At 36.1% G+C, this 17,849-nt stretch overlaps 1 protein-coding gene across 1 annotated transcript in view; it reads left to right on the forward strand.

Moving 5' to 3' along the window:
- Positions 1 to 17,849, forward strand: part of LOC110028775 — a 43,721-nt gene that overhangs the window by 11,695 nt on the left and 14,177 nt on the right. Inside the window, exons 6-13 of the mRNA XM_020730761.1 lie at positions 66 to 181; positions 370 to 465; positions 590 to 691; positions 1,095 to 1,316; positions 4,463 to 4,647; positions 4,811 to 5,010; positions 14,741 to 15,073; positions 15,219 to 15,320. Of these exons, the coding sequence (XP_020586420.1) occupies positions 66 to 181; positions 370 to 465; positions 590 to 691; positions 1,095 to 1,316; positions 4,463 to 4,647; positions 4,811 to 5,010; positions 14,741 to 15,073; positions 15,219 to 15,320 (1,356 nt within the window). The remainder of the gene's footprint in view (positions 1 to 65; positions 182 to 369; positions 466 to 589; positions 692 to 1,094; positions 1,317 to 4,462; positions 4,648 to 4,810; positions 5,011 to 14,740; positions 15,074 to 15,218; positions 15,321 to 17,849) is intronic.

Consider the following 17,849-nt stretch of genomic DNA (forward strand, 5'->3'; position numbering starts at 1 on the left):
TTCATCAAGTAAAATATCATAAAATTCGAATTTGTATTAACATCATTCTCATTGTTTTCTTACAGCTAGCTTGCAATGGGGCATGTACTGGTTCCTCTAATGAAATATCTCCAATATATTCCCTATGGGCAACATTTATCGGCCTTTATATTGCCAATTATGTGGTTGAGTGTTCGACTGGGTATGAAGAATCTATCATTCTATATATTTGATTTTAGACATAACTAGATACTAGAAGTACTGGGTAAAAATGCTTAGAAAGCTATATTTTCATGTCTCCAATACAGTTGATTGTTTATTTCTTTGCTTTTAGTCACTGCTTAAATAGTCTTCCTTCTCTTATGTTCTTACTAATACTGATCTTGATAGATGGGCTCTAACCCACCCCTTAACTATCTCCGAATACGAGAAGATAAAGAAACAAATGAAACCTGATTTCCTGGATATGGTTCCATGGTACTCAGGGTACTCTTCTACATCCAATATGATATTCCCTTTTGCATTTCTCTGTTCTCATTTTTATTTCTTCTTTTCTTTAGTATTATGATGTTAAGGTTGATGCTAACGAATTTATTTTTTGTATTTAAAGGACATCAACTGATTTATTCAAGACGGTATTTGATCTTATGGTGTCAGTAACTCTTTTCGTTGGGCGATTTGATATGAGAATGATGCAGGTTAGCTTAGTTTTGTTTTTTGTTTGTTGAGTTCTTCAAGTGCTTTTTAAAAGTTCATCATAATCTCTACAAATTTCTTATATGTTATGCTAGTAGATATGCACAAATGGAATACCATAAGAAGGTGCTGTAGTTCTTGCTAATGTCTTACTGCCTATGTCTTTCTTTTTGATCTTATTTGTCTCTTCCTGTTTTCAGTTATTTTCAAATATGTCATTTTGTTATAATTAAAGGACTATCTGCTTTAAGACTGCTTTTTTTCTTTTCTTTGTAGTATGCATTCAACTTTTAATGTTTTTCCAGTTTTTTGATCTTGTATAGGTCTGCTTTCTTCTTTATATTGGTTCTACATACAAATATTTTTTATCAGCATATGTTGTTTTGTTTTTTTTTTTTTTCTAGGCTGCCATGAACAAGATCCAAGATCCCCGATGAATTTAAAAACGGTGATCTTTTATATGATCATTTCTGTGAGAAAGAGGAATTCTGGTTTGATTTCATGGCTGACACAGGAGATGGTGGAAATTCAACCTATGCTGTTACCCGTTTACTAGCCCAACCTTGGATTAAAGTGAAGAATGGTGGTTCCAAGCATGTTCTTCCGCGTGGAAACTTACTTCTTATTGGAGGGGATCTTGCGTAAGCTGCATTTCTTTCCACTTATGATTCTTAAAAACCTGAATTGATATTTGAAATTGAGGCCAGATGAATTGTTTTCTTCTTCATTGCCTTCTTACCACAATCAAATCAATAATTTCATGATTCATTTGCTATCACTATGATAAGATCCGACATAGATTTTTAAGAAATTAGGGCAACGGATAATTTATTTCACTAATTATAAACAACATAATTCAAATACATAAAGATAAATCACCTGCAATTCGAGAGGTAGACGATCTCTCTTAATTCCTATAATTTGAGAGGTAAAAAATATCTCCCAAACTCTAAACCTAAGGCTACAGGCACAATCTCATGCATAATCCTAAACCTAAACAGATTAGCCCTTTTTATACTAAATGATAATAAATGAAAAAATACTAAATTGCCCTTGGGCGCACAAAAGATAAAATTACCCGTAAGTTAAGCACCGAAGTAACATTACTCTTCTTCTAAAATTGAAGTTGTTTTTCCTCCACCACAATTGTCTCTGTTTCTTCATTCTCTTCCTCGCCACCACTGTGAGAACCTGTAATGCTCAATCCTTTCAACGGTATTATGAAAAAATTTCTCATCACAACGAAAATATAACCCCTTGACTGCTTCTCCTGAATCTATTTCTGTAAGGTGTTTTGAGTGTTGCCCTGAATTTTCATTGTTTGAGCTTTTAGTATCATTGTGGTTGTAGCAGTTTAGTATGGTGCTTCACCCGTGGTGCATCTATTAGCATGTTCCATTGTATTTTTATCTTCAATCAATTGTGCTAATTCTATAGTTTCCCTCAAATTTCGCGGTTTCAACAAGCGAAGTGATGTTTGAATCTCTGGTTTCAACCCTTTCTTGAAGATGGCTTCTAACACTTTTTTTAATATCCGTCTCAAACTGTCGGATAACATCTCAAATTTCTCACTATGCTCTATAACATATACTTTCTGGGCCAATGCAAAAAACTTCTTCTATAAATCTCTTTCTCGCATGGTTCTAAAGCGCTCAAACAATCGGACCTTGAACACTTCCCATGTCAAGATTGGTTGATGTAGTTCTCTCCATTGATATCATGCTAGAGCCTTTTCTTCCAAACACTGTTGCCTTCATCAAATTTTTTTCTTGCATCAGCTCATTAACAACAAAATATCTCTCCACCTGATAAACTCAACCATAAACATCATCTCCTTCAAAGATCATCATCTCCAGCTTCTTCTTGCGTGAGCCTCCTCCCCAATTTTCTTGACTAAAGTTCATTCTACCCATAAATCAGGGGTTGGGTTCCCTTCCTCGACCCATATTAATTTTTCTTCTTCCATCAGTCCGGAGCGCCCCATAATCAGCTTGCCCTTCCCCATAAGCTCTAGAATTGCCCAGAAGGTTGCTACATTGAAGGACACTAATGTTGTAGGATGCAACCTTCTGTTGGGGTCCCATCCACCATGTTTTTTTGTTCTGGTCGAAATTCTTCAAATTGATCTTCTACTGCCTTGAATCATCCACTGTCCTATTTTGCATGCTGCCTCTCATTCGAGCCGTTTGGATGTTGTGCTATTCCTTCTAGGTGTTGGCGCTTAAGTTCGTTTCTTATTCCTTCACCCAATCTTGCAGCTCCACATCCAATTGAGACAAGACCGAGACAACGGTGATGCCCTGATGTCGCATGAGTTCCTTTAATTGTTGCCACTTGCATTCGTTCCAGACATCGTCGCTTGATCCTGTTGGAGACGGTAGAGGTTTGTGTGGGATTCCACAGTCTTCTGTCATCTCTTCTAGGGTTTTGATCCTTTCCTCCAACTCATTTTCATAGCTGAGAAATGCTCCTCTATTCAAGATTTGATTTGATTGACCTCTTTCGCTAGTTTTTTTTTCCTTCAAAGCATCTATCTTTTTTATCGCCATTACTTTTGGATAGTTTTGAAACTTATGTATGCTGAAATCAGGAGATTTGGAATTTCTGAACGCGGGTTAGACGTGCGTGAAACTCTAGATGCCGTAATCTCGAAATTCCTGTATGCGATTCAGTGGAACTATTGGAAGCTTCACGGAACTCTGGAGCTGCAATCCAAATTCCTGTATGTTGCAAACCTCGGTCACTAGTATCCATCACAAGTGACGCGGAACTCTTTTGCGCTGCAATCTCGATACATATTTTGATCGAGAGCAGTCTTGTATGTTGCAATGCGATTCCACACGTTGGCTTCCCCTGTGATCGGGGCATTCCTTGTATGCTATGATCCTCCCTAGCTAGGTTGAATTGCCACTGAGCCACGAACGAATGTTGCATCTCTGTGCATGCGACTATCGCGAGAGTATACATGAAATTAGCGCGCGGCGGAGATGCCGTGTAAGCCGCAGTCCCTGTACGCAGTTGGTGTTGTGCTATCGATTCTGACGTTGGTATCCTGCTAGTTCCAATTGCGACTGTATCGCGATAACAAATCAGATTGAGTTGCTCTGTACGCCATGATCCTTTCGCGATGGTTTCTATGGAAACTCTAGCTCTCAGATACCGACTAGGGCACAATGGAGCCGTCTTTGCTTTCTCTAGTAGACTGCTTTGATACCATTTGATAGGATCTGACACAGATTTATCACATAAATTAGTGTAACAAATAATTTATTTCATGAACTCCGAACAACACAATCTAAATACTTAAAGATAAGTACCTACAATTCGAGGGGTAGGTGGTCTCTCCCAATTTCGACAATTTGTGCGGAAGGAAATCTCTCCCGAACCTTAACCTAAGACTCCATACACAATCTCATGCATAACCCTAACTCTAAATATATTAGTCCTATTTATACTAAAAGATAATGAATAAAAAAAGACAAAATTGTTTTTAGGCACATAAAAGACAAAATTACCCTTAGGCTAGGCACCGGCGTAACACTGTATTTAAGCATAACTTTTAACCTACTAGGAATCTCTATTACCATTCTCATTGAAATATTTTTGTACTTTTTCAAATTGCTTGAATAATAAATTGCTCTTGCCACCCAATTTTCTTGCTGAAGTCTCTAGTATTGATTCTTAACAATAAATCTGGGTCCGTCTGTGCTGTTAGCGTGCTAGTCATTCTTAGCTAGGCTGTTTGTCTTTTCTTTTTTTTTATAAAGAGCTTTAATATTTTGATTAGGTACCCTAATCCCTCTGCATTTACATATGAGAAGCGCCTTTTCGTTCCATTTGAGTATGCTTTGCAGCCTCCTACTTGGTATAGGCCAGAAGATATAGCAGTAAACAAGCCAGAGCTTCCTTATGGGATATTGAAGCTGGAGCAATATGATGGACCTCAGTGTTTTGTAATTCCTGGCAACCATGGTTTGTGATTATTCTTGTAGAAATTGATGCTTAGTAATTTCTAATAAACATTCATACGAACTGCCAAGTTCATAATTTTCTTCCGTCATTACATCGTTTTTTGAAGAATTGATTGCCATTGAAGATATAAAAGCTAAAGTAGGATCTCATTTGGTGCCCACAGATTGGTTTGATGGACTCTACACATTTATGAGGTACATATGCCATAAGAGCTGGTTGGGTGGATGGTTTATGCCTCAGAAAAAGAGTTATTTTGCTCTGCAGCTTCCAAAAGGATGGTGGGTGTTTGGTTTTGATCAAGCTCTGCATGGTGATATTGATGTCTACCAGTTTAAATTTTTTGCAGAGTTGTGTCAACAGAAGGTATATTTGCTTTACATTCCATCTGCTATGGCTGTGTCATTTTGATTTTTTCTTTCTGGTTATGTGGACTTGCAGATACAAGTTTGCTGATTACATTATTTGCATAAACTCTTTACATGCAACCATGAGATAATCCTTCAAAATACAGCTTCTTTATGCTAGTGAAAAGCCAAATTCACGATTTCTCTTGGTATGATTGTTTGTTGGTTTTCCTACTGCAAGCAGTCATGTGTGTACTAGGGTTTAATTTATTTGAAAAGACTCAAGGATTGCTGTTTTGTGCATCGGTAGATGGGTTGCCATTTGAAGCACCAACTGGTAATTAAGGAATATGCTGTTAGTCTTCATCGTTGCATTTTTGTAAATTGAATTTATTGTTGTATTGTCGCATTTCATTATTCTTTTGTTTTTTATGCGAGCATAACCACAATTTCCTTTTCGATGGACAACAGTAATGATTGCACGTTTCTTTGGTGCTGTGTTCCCTTATAATTGAAGGATATAATAAAAATTCAATGGGAGGGCAAAACATCCACTCAATGTAACTGTTGAATGGAGATAACCATCTAAATTGAGAATTAGGCCATTTATATGATACAAAAAGACAAAACAACTTGTTAGGAGCAATTGAGACCATCCAGACTGGCCAACGAAGATTGGAATATATAACAATTCGATGTCAAGGATGCCTTTTTATATGGTTATTTGAAGAAAAAAGCTTATACGGAGGTTCAATTGAGATTTGTCTCAAATATAAAATAAATAGTATGTAAGCTATTGAGGTATTGTTTAGGAAGAAGCAATCTTGAAGGATGTGGTTTGAAAGGTTGGTCAATGTAATGTTTAATCTGTGACAAACAAAATTAAAGGGACCATAATTAATTTTTTTTTTTCTGTGAAACCCTTGAGTTTAGGGGTAGTCTTCACATTATTGGTTTAAGCTGATAACATTATTGTGAAAGGTAGTGATATGAAAGTAATGGGGAGTTCAAAGAAAAGAATGCACCGAGAATTTGAATATCAAAGAGTTAAGCAAGCTGAACTACTTTCCATGGCATTGAATTTTCACATTCTCCATAAATGATATTATGATGATAAAAATACATAGATAGCTGTTGAAAGAAGTGAGTTAAGATGAAAATCTGTTGAGGGTGCCATGAAATTTAATCATAAATTTTGAGATACTTCAGGAGTACATAGTATTAGAAAAGCAGCCTATTTGGGACAGATTTGATGACGTGTATTTATCATATTTTAGACCTGCTGTTGCCTATGATGTTACCTTTTATTGCCTATGCTGTTGGTATGCACAATAAAGATTCAGATCTATGAGTATTGTACAGATTTCTACATTATTTCAATGGAAACCTTAAGCAAAGGAACTATGTTAAAAAAAGGGGAGGATTTAACTTTTAAATCATATACAATTGTAGATTATGTGGGTGCTATGGTTGGCAGTAGGCCTACTTTAGGATATGCAATTCAGGATCATGGTGGTGTATTCTACCACGTCTTATCTGGGTATATTAAAGTTAAACAAGCACAACTACTTCACTTAGAAAGCTTGCAGCAAGTCATTTGATTTGATAAGATCGATAGGGTAGTGTCAAGATTATGTCAATAGATGGTTCAAAAGATAGAGAAATTAGGAGGAAATGACGAATCAATGCCAGTAAGGATACTTAATGCTTTTGTGGATGAAGAGTATCTTAACGCAAATTCAAGTGATCAGGAAGCCCAAGAGAATGCCAGATCCTTTTTTGGTCCTACACTCGAGCACCGATGAGGTTCATTTTCAAGTTTTAAAGAATGGGATTGTATCATTTAAGCAAAGTTAACTTGACCATTTCTCCATTTTTTTAAAAACATAAATAATGTCATTGATATTTTTTATCTTAGTTTTTAATATGTTGAAAATAAGCAAGATAAAGCTTTAGTTCATACTTTGATTTGAGATTATCATGTCCGCACATGTCTCTCTCTCTGTCAAAGAAATACAAAATATAAGCTTAAATCAAACTTTTATTAAAGGAAAGAAAGATTTACCGAATGATAGATTACAACACTGACAAAGAGATCGGGCGAACTTCAAACAAAATGAAAGGAAAGCTAAAGTGGATGCTTATGTTAGAATTTAGGCGGAACTTTCTAAGAGGAAAAACTCTCTAATTTTTCCATTAAACTAGTGCAAATTAATAACAAATATTTATAGCTGATACTAACACTCATACAATCAGAGGAAAATTCAAATCATCATGATAAAAAAAATAACGTAATAATGGATACTTAAGGGAGAATAATTTCTCTCCCTCAAATGTAACAGTGAACCCAAAGTTTCCCGAATCATGGGTGGACCTATATTGTTTACGATTATATGCATATCAGCACTCCCCTTAAAGTTCGGTTGTGTATGCCATACATCTTAAACTTGTTGCTGAAATCACTAAAATAGTGCCAAGGAAAAACCTTGGTAAGAATGTCAACAATTTGATACAGAGTTGTGATATAGCTTAGTTGGACAACTCCTCAATTATCTTCTTAAAGATGAAGTGCCTGCCAATCTCCATATTTTTGGTTCAATCATGGTGTGCCAAATTTTTTAAAATATTGGTAGCTGATCGCAAGGCACGATGCTCAAATTTTGCACTACTTTTTGCCACCACAACTTGCTTTTTACCCCATGCAAATGAAAAGTGATAGATCTTCTGTCAGTCAGTTCTCCTACCCAGCTAGCAGATGTAGGTCTCAATATTACAGTTCTCAGTTTTATTGAATATAAATCCATGTCCTAGAGTCATCTTTAGGTACCTCAGGATTCGAAAGACCGTTTCTAAATGATCTTCATTTGGATCATTTTTATGTTAACTCATTATACCGTGAGAAAAAGTAATGTCAAGTATTGTGTGTAATAGATAAATAAATTTCCACACAAGTCTTTGATACATCCTCCTTTCAATTGGGGTGTTATCCACTTCTTTTGATGATCGTCGATTGCAATCTGTAGGAGTATCTGTTAGTTTGCACCACAACATTCCTGTCTTCTTTAATAAGGATACCACAACAATCCTGTCTTCTTTAATAAGGATATATTTTCTCTGAGATATGACAATGCCTTCTTTGGATCTAGCTACTTCTATTCTCAGAAAGTATCTTAAAGTTCCAAGATCTTTGATTTCAAACTCAGAAGATGTTATTCTTTTGATTATTTCAAGTTCCCTTACGTCATTGCCTGTAAGAATAGTGTTATTTACATATATAATTATTATGATTATCATGCGATCTTGATTTGATTTCATAAACAAGGTATGATCAACTTGACACTGATAATACCCATTGACTAGAATAGTCTTGATGAACCTTTCAAACCATACTCTGGGAGATTGTTTTAACACATACAATGATTTCTTTAGTTTGTATACTAGTTGATTATTTCTGTTGTTCTTTACTCATGGAGGTATCTCTATATACACTTTTTCCTCAATATCTTCATTGAGAATACATTTTTGATGTCTAACTGATATTAAGACCAATCTCAGTTAACAGTTAATGACGGTAATACTCTTATTGTGTTGAGTTTCGCCACCGGTGCAAATGTCTTCTAATAGTCGATTCCATAGGACTAAATGAACTATTATGCTACAAATTTAGTTTTGAACCTTTCTATGCTCTCATCTAGTCCTTCCTTCCTTGTCCAGGTTTCCAATCTACGTGTTTTCTATGTAGTTTCCAGCACTTGTTCTTTGTGTGAGCAAGTTTCTTGCAATGCTCACACAAGGGACAATTTTTCTTTGGCATTGAATCGTTGGAGCAGTTTTGCTTGTACAATTCAGAGCTTTCAGTGCTAGATGAAACCACACTTTTCCTTCCATCATGAGCTTCTTCCTACAGTCTTCTCTTCTAACTTCAACAAGGACTTCCCTAGTGGTAGGGAAAGGCTTCATCCCTTTGATTCTTTCTATGATCTCATTTAAGTTCTTATTTAGACTCAATAAGAATTTGATCATTTTCTTCTCCACTATTTTTTTATACATCATAACATCTTGACAACACTTCCATACATATGTATCATACACATCTAACTGTAACCAGTACTTTGATAGGGTGTTGATGCATTGAGTAATACTCAACTATACTTGACAGAGCTCATATAGTTTTGTCTCAATTTCAAATAATCCTGTAATGATTTCAGTATTAGAATAAGTCTCATGAGTTATTTCCAAAATCTCGTGTTGTTCTGTAAATCTAGAAATTTTCTCCTACTTCTATGGTCATAAAATTGATCAATCAATACATGCCCATATGATTCTGGATCTTCAATGAGCAACGGTTAGGATCAATGAGCTCAAACACTGTGCCCTGATACATGAGATATAGTTAATGCTATTAGTATACTTATAATTTTCAAATTCCCGTGTCTCATTTTCTTGAAATCGTCTTAAGCTCACGTCCGATGTAGTGCTGAGGTGTGTCCCAGACATATTCATTCCTGAAAAAATTCAGACATATATTTTATAGTGTTGGAGAAGTGCCGGTGTTCGATACGTGTCCGACATGGATACATCACATTTTTAGAAGTATCGATTCTACGTAGAAGTAGAACTGGATGCCTTCATTCAATACTTGGTCAAAAACCCTATGCATGTTTTGGGTTTGAGAAAAGAGGTTGTTGCTTGCAGTAGGAATAGAGGACTACAGCTACAGGAGTCAAATGACTATGATAAGGGGCAGAGAATGGCCTGTAGGCTTGTTGGAGGGATTCTGTGAAAGTAATCCCTCCAACAATCCTATAGGGACCTTCTCTAATGGGGGATTCCGATGACTATAGTTAGGATTCTGACTGTTGGACGGCTGTTGGAGCGAGCAGAGGAGGGCCTGCGAGTTGACTGCAAGGATTCTGGCCGCTGCGGGGAGGATTCTAGCTGCTTAAGGAGAGCTAAGGGGATACCATTCGAGGAGTTCTAGCAATCGAACCCGAAGACGAAGAAGACAGTCAAAGATGAACAAGAAAAATTGCTTAGACGAACAAAGATAAAGTTATATCGTTTGACCAACAAAGACAAAGATGTCATCTCAGGAAGAAGACTGCATTGTTGTTCGAAGCAGACACAGATGAAGTCGATGTAGATTTGTTCAAACTACATAGACTAAGACTTTGTCGCTGCCGTTCAAAGTAGACAAAATAGCGGACGTCGACGCTTTAATGTCGTCACAAGCCGGTGGCGAACTAGAGGAAGCCAGAGACACCTTCTACGCCTAGCGATGCACACGACCCGAACAAGGCTCTGCCATAAAGAAATGTTGAGAAACTATATTCTCTTATTCCATCGTATTCAAATTACAATATTTTCTCTTATTATATAGAGAATGGTAAAGGAAAACATAATTAAGTCTATTACAACTTACCAAATGCAAAATAAATAATGAAGGAAAGACATACATTATAATTAAAATTAGAATTAAAAAAAGAAATAAAACTGAAATAGGTAAGTCCCCCCAATAGCTTTTATAAATTGATCCTGTGAGACCCATATGATAGGTGGTTTGGTCCACCTAATAGGACAAAATTCCACATGTATGAAACATTTGGTAGTATCAGATCCCTTGTTCTACTTAATTATAACATCTACTTATTTCTACACATGTTAGTGGGATTAATATTTTTTCAGACTTTTTGAGTTAGATTCGATTCATGAGGAGATGAGATTTTTCTTAAATATCTTTTTGTAAGAAAATTAGTAGTTGTTATATGTATATCTTCTTGATTTATCTCAATTATATTTTTCTATATGGATTGACGCCGGAGCTTACTGGGATGCGATACTGTAACTACTATAGTACTGTAGACGCTCAAAGGGACAAGATCCTCCCTTTCTAATTCCCCCCTCCCCCCCTCCCCATATTCCTTATATGTTTCACTTCCTTTCCTATTTCTATTTCTTCCTCTTTTTTTTCTTTCCTTTTTCTATTCCTTTCATAATTTTATTTCATTTATATTCTAATTTCTTCATATTTTAACTACTAGTATTCATTATAAATATGTTGTTTGTTGTCTTAGGGTTCAGTTTTTGGTCTTCTTGATTTCAGATTTCTGTCCAGCTTCACGTCGGAGACAGTTTTCATTTCTAGGGTTGTATTCGAAGGCGAGGAGGTGCTCTGGCTTTAACTCGTTCGAGGTGGTGATCTTCTCAAACGATTCGAGGGGTGCTTCTATTATAACTCGATCCTGAGAATAGTTATCCTTCCATATTCTCCTCCATGTACTCGTTGCCATCTCCTCTATGCACCAACCTTTCAGCCATCAGGTTTCTTCCAACCACCACTCGGGCCTTCCAACCACTTTTCTTGATGTTGTTCGTGCTTCCAGTCATCTTCAAGCCAGTGCACTAGCCTTCCAGACATGTTCTTGCGGTCGCCAACACTCCCTCCCCAACCCTCCTCCCCGGGGCATGTACTTGTTGTCGTCAGCACTTCTGAGCCAGTTTTTGCTGTCGCCAGCCCCTCCAGGACCTGTTCCTTCAACTGTCCAACCCCAGACACCAGTCCTTGTTGCTGTTCAGTCCCTCTTGCTTGCGCTTCCTGCAACTGTCCAGTCCCCCGCAACCTCTCCTACTCCCTTCTACGCCACAACCACTTTCTGCCAGCCTCCTCCCAGTAGGCCGCCAACCCTCTTACTCCATCTTGCTCCGCTGCCACCTGCTGCCATTCACCCTTCGCTACCGTCGTCGCTTCTTTCCCTTCCGGGTTTGCCACCCTTGTCTAAGGAACCGTTTATGTGGGTTGTGTTGTTTTCTTCTTTATTTTGCAGAGCCGTTGTTGGCACATATCGTGTCCATGTTTTTGAGGATTCGTCATTGTAACTTTTGAATTCAACAATAAATTTGTCGTTTGGTCATGGTTTGGGTCCAATATCATTTGGTATTAGAGCTATTCCAACCTTTGTCATATTCTAGGGTTTCCTGGCTTCAGCCCCTACCCAAGCCACCTCCATCAAAAAAATTTTTCTTTCCTGCCAACCACGAAACCATAGCTAAACTTGACCTAACCCTAAATTCTTTTGCTGATTTTCAAAATCAGCAACCTCTAATTAGACTTTCTACATCCTTAATTTGTTTCACACACCTTTCACCTCCCACTCCAAACTCTAGCAATGCCACCAAAGAAATACATACTCAAGCCTACCCGGGAAGAGATACAGCGGGAGATTCTTCAACTTCAACGGAGGTTTGCAGATATAAGGATGAAGCAAGGGGGAGATTACCCTTGACCAGGATCTAGATAATCGAAGGAGAGCAAGAGAAATCCCCTCCATAGGGAGGACTTTAGTGATGTAGAAGACCGACCACTATGCTTTGGAATTCAGTTTCATAGGAGGCCGAGAGAAGAGCCAACATATGGGGAATGGGAGAATCTGAAGAGGCAGGAGATACACCGCCAGTTCTTATCAGCTTACTATAGACAAAAGATTCCAGATCTAGCTTTAGAAGTGGATTGACCACATCACTGGGCGACCAACACATCTTATTGGTAGCACTCAACCTCAAAGTCATACAACCATATTACACCCAGGAGAACATTTAAGCTGACCCCGTCAGTGGAAAAGCTGAGTCAGAGTGGAGCATTGGTGGAAAATAATTTGCATCTCTAAATTTGTCGCAACCAGGAAGTGTTGCAAGTGCCATGAATTTGGGCATGTTGATTCAGACCGCACAATCAGGGGGATGATTTATTTCACTGAGCATGACGTTCTTGAAAAATTGGGTAATGACACAACAAACACGGAAGATGACAATGCCACAATGGAGCAGGACGAGCTTCCAGTGGAGGAGGAAAAGATGCATATAGTTTCAGTTGAGTCCATGAGGGAGACTCCAATGGACTTCACGGTGAGTGTCCAAGACAGTCTTGAGTTTGAGGAATGACACCAGACGCATGTCAACCCATTTAAGAGAAATCCAAACCATTCAAATCTATAAGCTCATTTCAGAGTTACCCCTATTGAGGGAGGCCCAACACGTTAGAAATGAGGCCCTTTTGTGCCAGTATGAAAGATTACCTTAAGTTATTCAAATGTTAAATTCAATTCAACGTGCTACCTATCATCAAATGTCCAGATAGGAGGAATGAAACTCAGTCTTGAAATTTTACTTATTTATCTGCTACATTGCGCGAAGTGTAAGAAGTGGAAGAAACAAGTTTCAGACTTAAGGGCTCGAGAGTTACATTATGGAAACCTACATCTATATGTAGCTTCAGCTCAGGATGTGCCAAAAAATGATGCATATTTATTCTATTAAGACATGCTGCAGAATGACAACGCTTACAAGATAGACCTGCTAGGAGGCTACAATATTTTTGTTGCGTTCAATGATACAGACCTGACTTCATACTATGAGGACCCCAAAACTTTGACAATTGAAGTCGAAGCTCCTCCCAACCCCGAGAGATTGATGAGGGAGCTTATCAAGACGCGGTACTATAGCTGATACAGTACTGTAAACACCCAAATGGGAGAGGATCCTCCCTTTCCAAATCTACTGCCCCCCTTCTTTTCCTATTTCCCTTACTATTTTTCTTCATTTCCTATTTCCATTTCTTACCTAATTCTCTTCCTTTCCTATTTCTATTTGTTCCTCTTCTATTCCTTGTTTTTCTCTATTCCCTTCCTACTTCTATTTTCTTTCTATTCAAGTTTCTTTCAATTCTAACTACTAGTACCTATTATAAATATGTTGTTTGCTGTCTTAGGGTTCAGTTTTTGGTCTTCCTGATTTCAAAATTTCTGTCCAGCTTGCGGTCGGCTGTTGATTTCCCTTCTTGGGCTGTATCTGAAGGCAACGAGGTGCTCTGGTTGTAACTCATCGAGGTGGTGATCTTCTCCAACAGTTTGAGGGGTGCTTCAGTTGTAGCTCGAACCCGTTGGGATAGTTATTTTTCTATATTCCCCTCAACTGCTTGCTTCCATCTCTTCTACACCCCGGCCTTTCAGTATTCTGCTGTCGTCCAGCACTCCAGGCTCTTTCTAGCCACCACACAAACCTTCCGGGCCCTTTTCCTGCTGCTGTCCATGCTTCCAGCAGCCGCACTAGCCTTCCGGTTTGCTGCCAGCCCCCTCCCCCGTATCCCCTCTCTGCAGGCCTTTTCTTGCGACAGCTCTTCCGGCCCCACCCCTGCCGACACTCCTTCAGAGACTGTTCTGCTGTTGCCAGCCCCCACGGTTGTCTAGTCCCTCACCACCTCTCCTACTCCATTCTATGTCGCAGCCACGTGCTGCCAACCTCCTCCCAGCTAGCCACAAGCCCTCCTACGCCATCCAGTGACACTGTCACCTGCTGCCATCCACCCTCCAGCATCGCCACTGCTTCCTTCCTTCCCTTCCCAGCCTGTTGCTCTCCTCTAGGGAACCGTTGTGTTTCGTGTTGTTTTCTTTTTTATTTTGCAGAGTCGTTGTTGACACATGTCGTTTCCATGTTTGATGATTCGTCGTTGTAGCTTTTGAATTCAGCAAGAAAATTTGTTGTTCGATTATGATTTGGGTTAAATCTGATATCATGTATTTAATTAAATAAGTAATATCTGCTTTATAAGTAATTGAGCTATGATTTTTTTTTGTTTGGACCTTTGCGCGAAAGTCTATTTTCTTGTTTTTGAAAAAGGCTCTTGTTTTCAATGATGCTTGAAATGTTAAATTAGCCTGCCCCACTTCACATAGATATATGGAAAAGTTTTGCAGGTCGGGGACAATGACTCTATTATTGTGATGACACATGAACCTACCTGGCTTCTAGATTGGTATTGGAATGATAATACTGGTAGAAATGTCTCTCATTTAATACGTGATTACATGAAAGGAAGATGTAAGCTTCGCATGGCTGGAGACTTGCACCATTATATGCGCCATTCTTGTGTCCCTTCAGATCAACCGGTGTATGTAGAACATCTGCTTGTGAATGGTTGTGGTGGTGCCTTTCTACATCCAACTCATGTCTTCAGAAACTTCAACCAATTTTACGGAAATTCTTATGAATGCAAAGCTACTTATCCTTCTTATGAGGACTCCAGTAGGGTAAGTTGGCTACCCTTCATTTTTTTTTCTTTTAACATTTTTTGAAGCACGTTGCAAATGTCATTAAGTTTACTTCCATCATGTATTTAAATTCTTTTTTAGTTATATTTTCTTTGCCTATGATTTGGCAAAACTGCATTTGCAGATAGCTCTTGGCAACATTTTAAAGTTTCGAAAGAAGAATTGGCAATTTGATGTCATTGGTGGTTTCATATACTTCGTAATTGTTTTTTCTATGTTTCCTCAGGTAATGCTACTTCCAAGAATAAATTGCTTCTGCTATCGATTACTTTTGGTTCGGGTCTTTTTTTATCTTCTGTTGCCTATATCATAAATTCCTTCGTCAAATCGTATAGTTTTTTTATGAGTGTGATTTGGCTGGTTGCTTCAAGGTTTTTCAAGCTATTTCACTCTTTTTTTTTATTTGGAGGTCTGGCAAAAAAAAAAATTAATTAATTAATAAATAAATAAAAGCTTCCTATGTGATTTTTAGATTAAGATGAAGCGCTAAACTTCTCAACATTTATCTCTCTTTAGTTGATCAATTTCCGCATAGTAAATTTTTTCTATTATATTTTAGGAGAAATTATCTACATAACACATAATTTGTGTTAATATAACACCCTAATCTTCAAATGATAGAAATGTATTTCCATTATCAACTTATCTAAAGCGCGATACATCTTTTGTCATTATCTGACCCGAGAGTTGGAATTTTCATAGCAGCAACGAACGTTCAAACATTGAAAAATTATTTTTTTAATTTATAATACTGTCACTAAGTAATAAATAGAATCATCCAGATAATCTCAAAAGAGTCTCTTGATGATTAGATAAATCTAAAAATAAAATAATTATGATTATAATTACCTTCCTTTAGTTTGGCTGCATCATTTATAAACATTTTTCCTTTCGTCAGTCATTTTTTAGTCAAAAGCCTAGAACCTGTAAATATTAGTTTAGTATAATTGTTATCAACAAATTCTATGAATACTCATATTCTTAAAATTACAATAACATAGGAAAATTTAAAATGTAATATTATTGTTAGTTAAAGTTCATTAAATCAGTATCAAATTGTTTAACCATCTAAGTATGACATTACAAAAGAATCAAGTCATTTGATGGCTCTATCATATCATATCTATATTCGTTTATATAGCATCTGTACTATAAATACTGAATAAATTTCTATCAATTATGATTTATCAATATCAATATTTTTTTAACGAGGGATAATTTTTGAGTCAATTATGCACATACAAGCATGCTATATAGATTATTTTATTTACATTCTATATCTGTTTATTTATTTCAGTATTTGTAATAACTGTAATTCTGTGTCATTCGTTTTTATATAGACTATATTGACTGATAGAACAAAATAATCATATCATACTTGCAGTATCAAGATATATTGACCAATATTAATCAGTATTTGTAATAAATAAATATAACTATGTAATTATGTGCCATTCTTTTCTATATGACCATATTGACTAATAGAACATAATAATCATATCATACTTGCAGTATCAAGATATTGTGACAAATATTATTCTAATGCTAGAGGGTTAAAAGAAACATTATATTATTATCATACTTCAAAAAAAAATTACTCACATTATATTAGAGGGCTTACTGTCTTTTACCTTTAAAAGGTCATCTCCTTAACAAAGCATCTAAATAGTTATACACATAAACATAAAAATCTCTACATCTCGATTAATTTTTTATCAAGCATTTAATTATTGAAATATTCAGTTTATTGTTGTTAGTACTTGAATACTATCTTTCTAATTTTTTATTAAACTTTCAAAATTATAAATCTATCATTTAAATTAGCACTTCAACAAGTTTCTAAATAAAATTTAGTTTTTATTTTTTTATATTAGTCGATAAATTTAGACGTAGAAAAGGTAGTTTTTACTCGTATTTTTATACTGCATTAACATCAAAGAAAAAAATAATATGTATACTATTTGAAATTCAATAAATTGGTACAAAATTATTTGATAGTTGATTATTCAAATATGATCAACAAAACATTTTGCTCTATTTTGTTTCTATATATATATATATATTCATTAGAGGAGTACCATTTAAAATTTATACCAATTATGGTCCAAATATTAATAGTATTTTGTAATTGTCTGTACCAGTATTTTAGCATTTTCAACTATTCCTCTAATGGGGTGAACTCCACCAGTCAATAATGCACATGCCAACAACCTAAGTTATTTATTTAATTCAGTCACACTAGCAACATATTTTTATAATACTCAGTATATGTAATCAATTTAAATATGTGTTTAGAAATCTATAATTTATACTTTTTATATGATCAATATAATCTATAAAACAGATAAATCATGAATTATTTGTAGTGTTAATCTACCTAAACAGGTATCTATATTGTTTCATGCATTTGATTTAGAGAAAATTAATTATATTACTACAAATTAGAAATAAGAATACTCACCTCGAGCTCAGATATTTTATTTATTTTTATATTTTATCACCTCTTCTTCAATAAAATACCTTTAATCAAATGATTGGAGTCTATACTTGTTAATTTATTTCATTTAAAATTTTTTTAATCTCACTATTTAATAATAGTCTTGACTTTAATTTAATACAATTTTCTTAATTGTCTATATGATTTAATTAATTAAATAGTCTATCATTACTTAATTTAAACATTTTTAATGTTGTTGTTAATAATTATTATTTCATTTTGTATGTTAACAATATCAGGGGGATGATTTATTTCACT

Source organism: Phalaenopsis equestris, unplaced genomic scaffold (genome assembly GCF_001263595.1).
Source record: "Phalaenopsis equestris unplaced genomic scaffold, ASM126359v1 Scaffold000531, whole genome shotgun sequence".
NCBI lineage: Eukaryota > Viridiplantae > Streptophyta > Magnoliopsida > Asparagales > Orchidaceae > Phalaenopsis > Phalaenopsis equestris.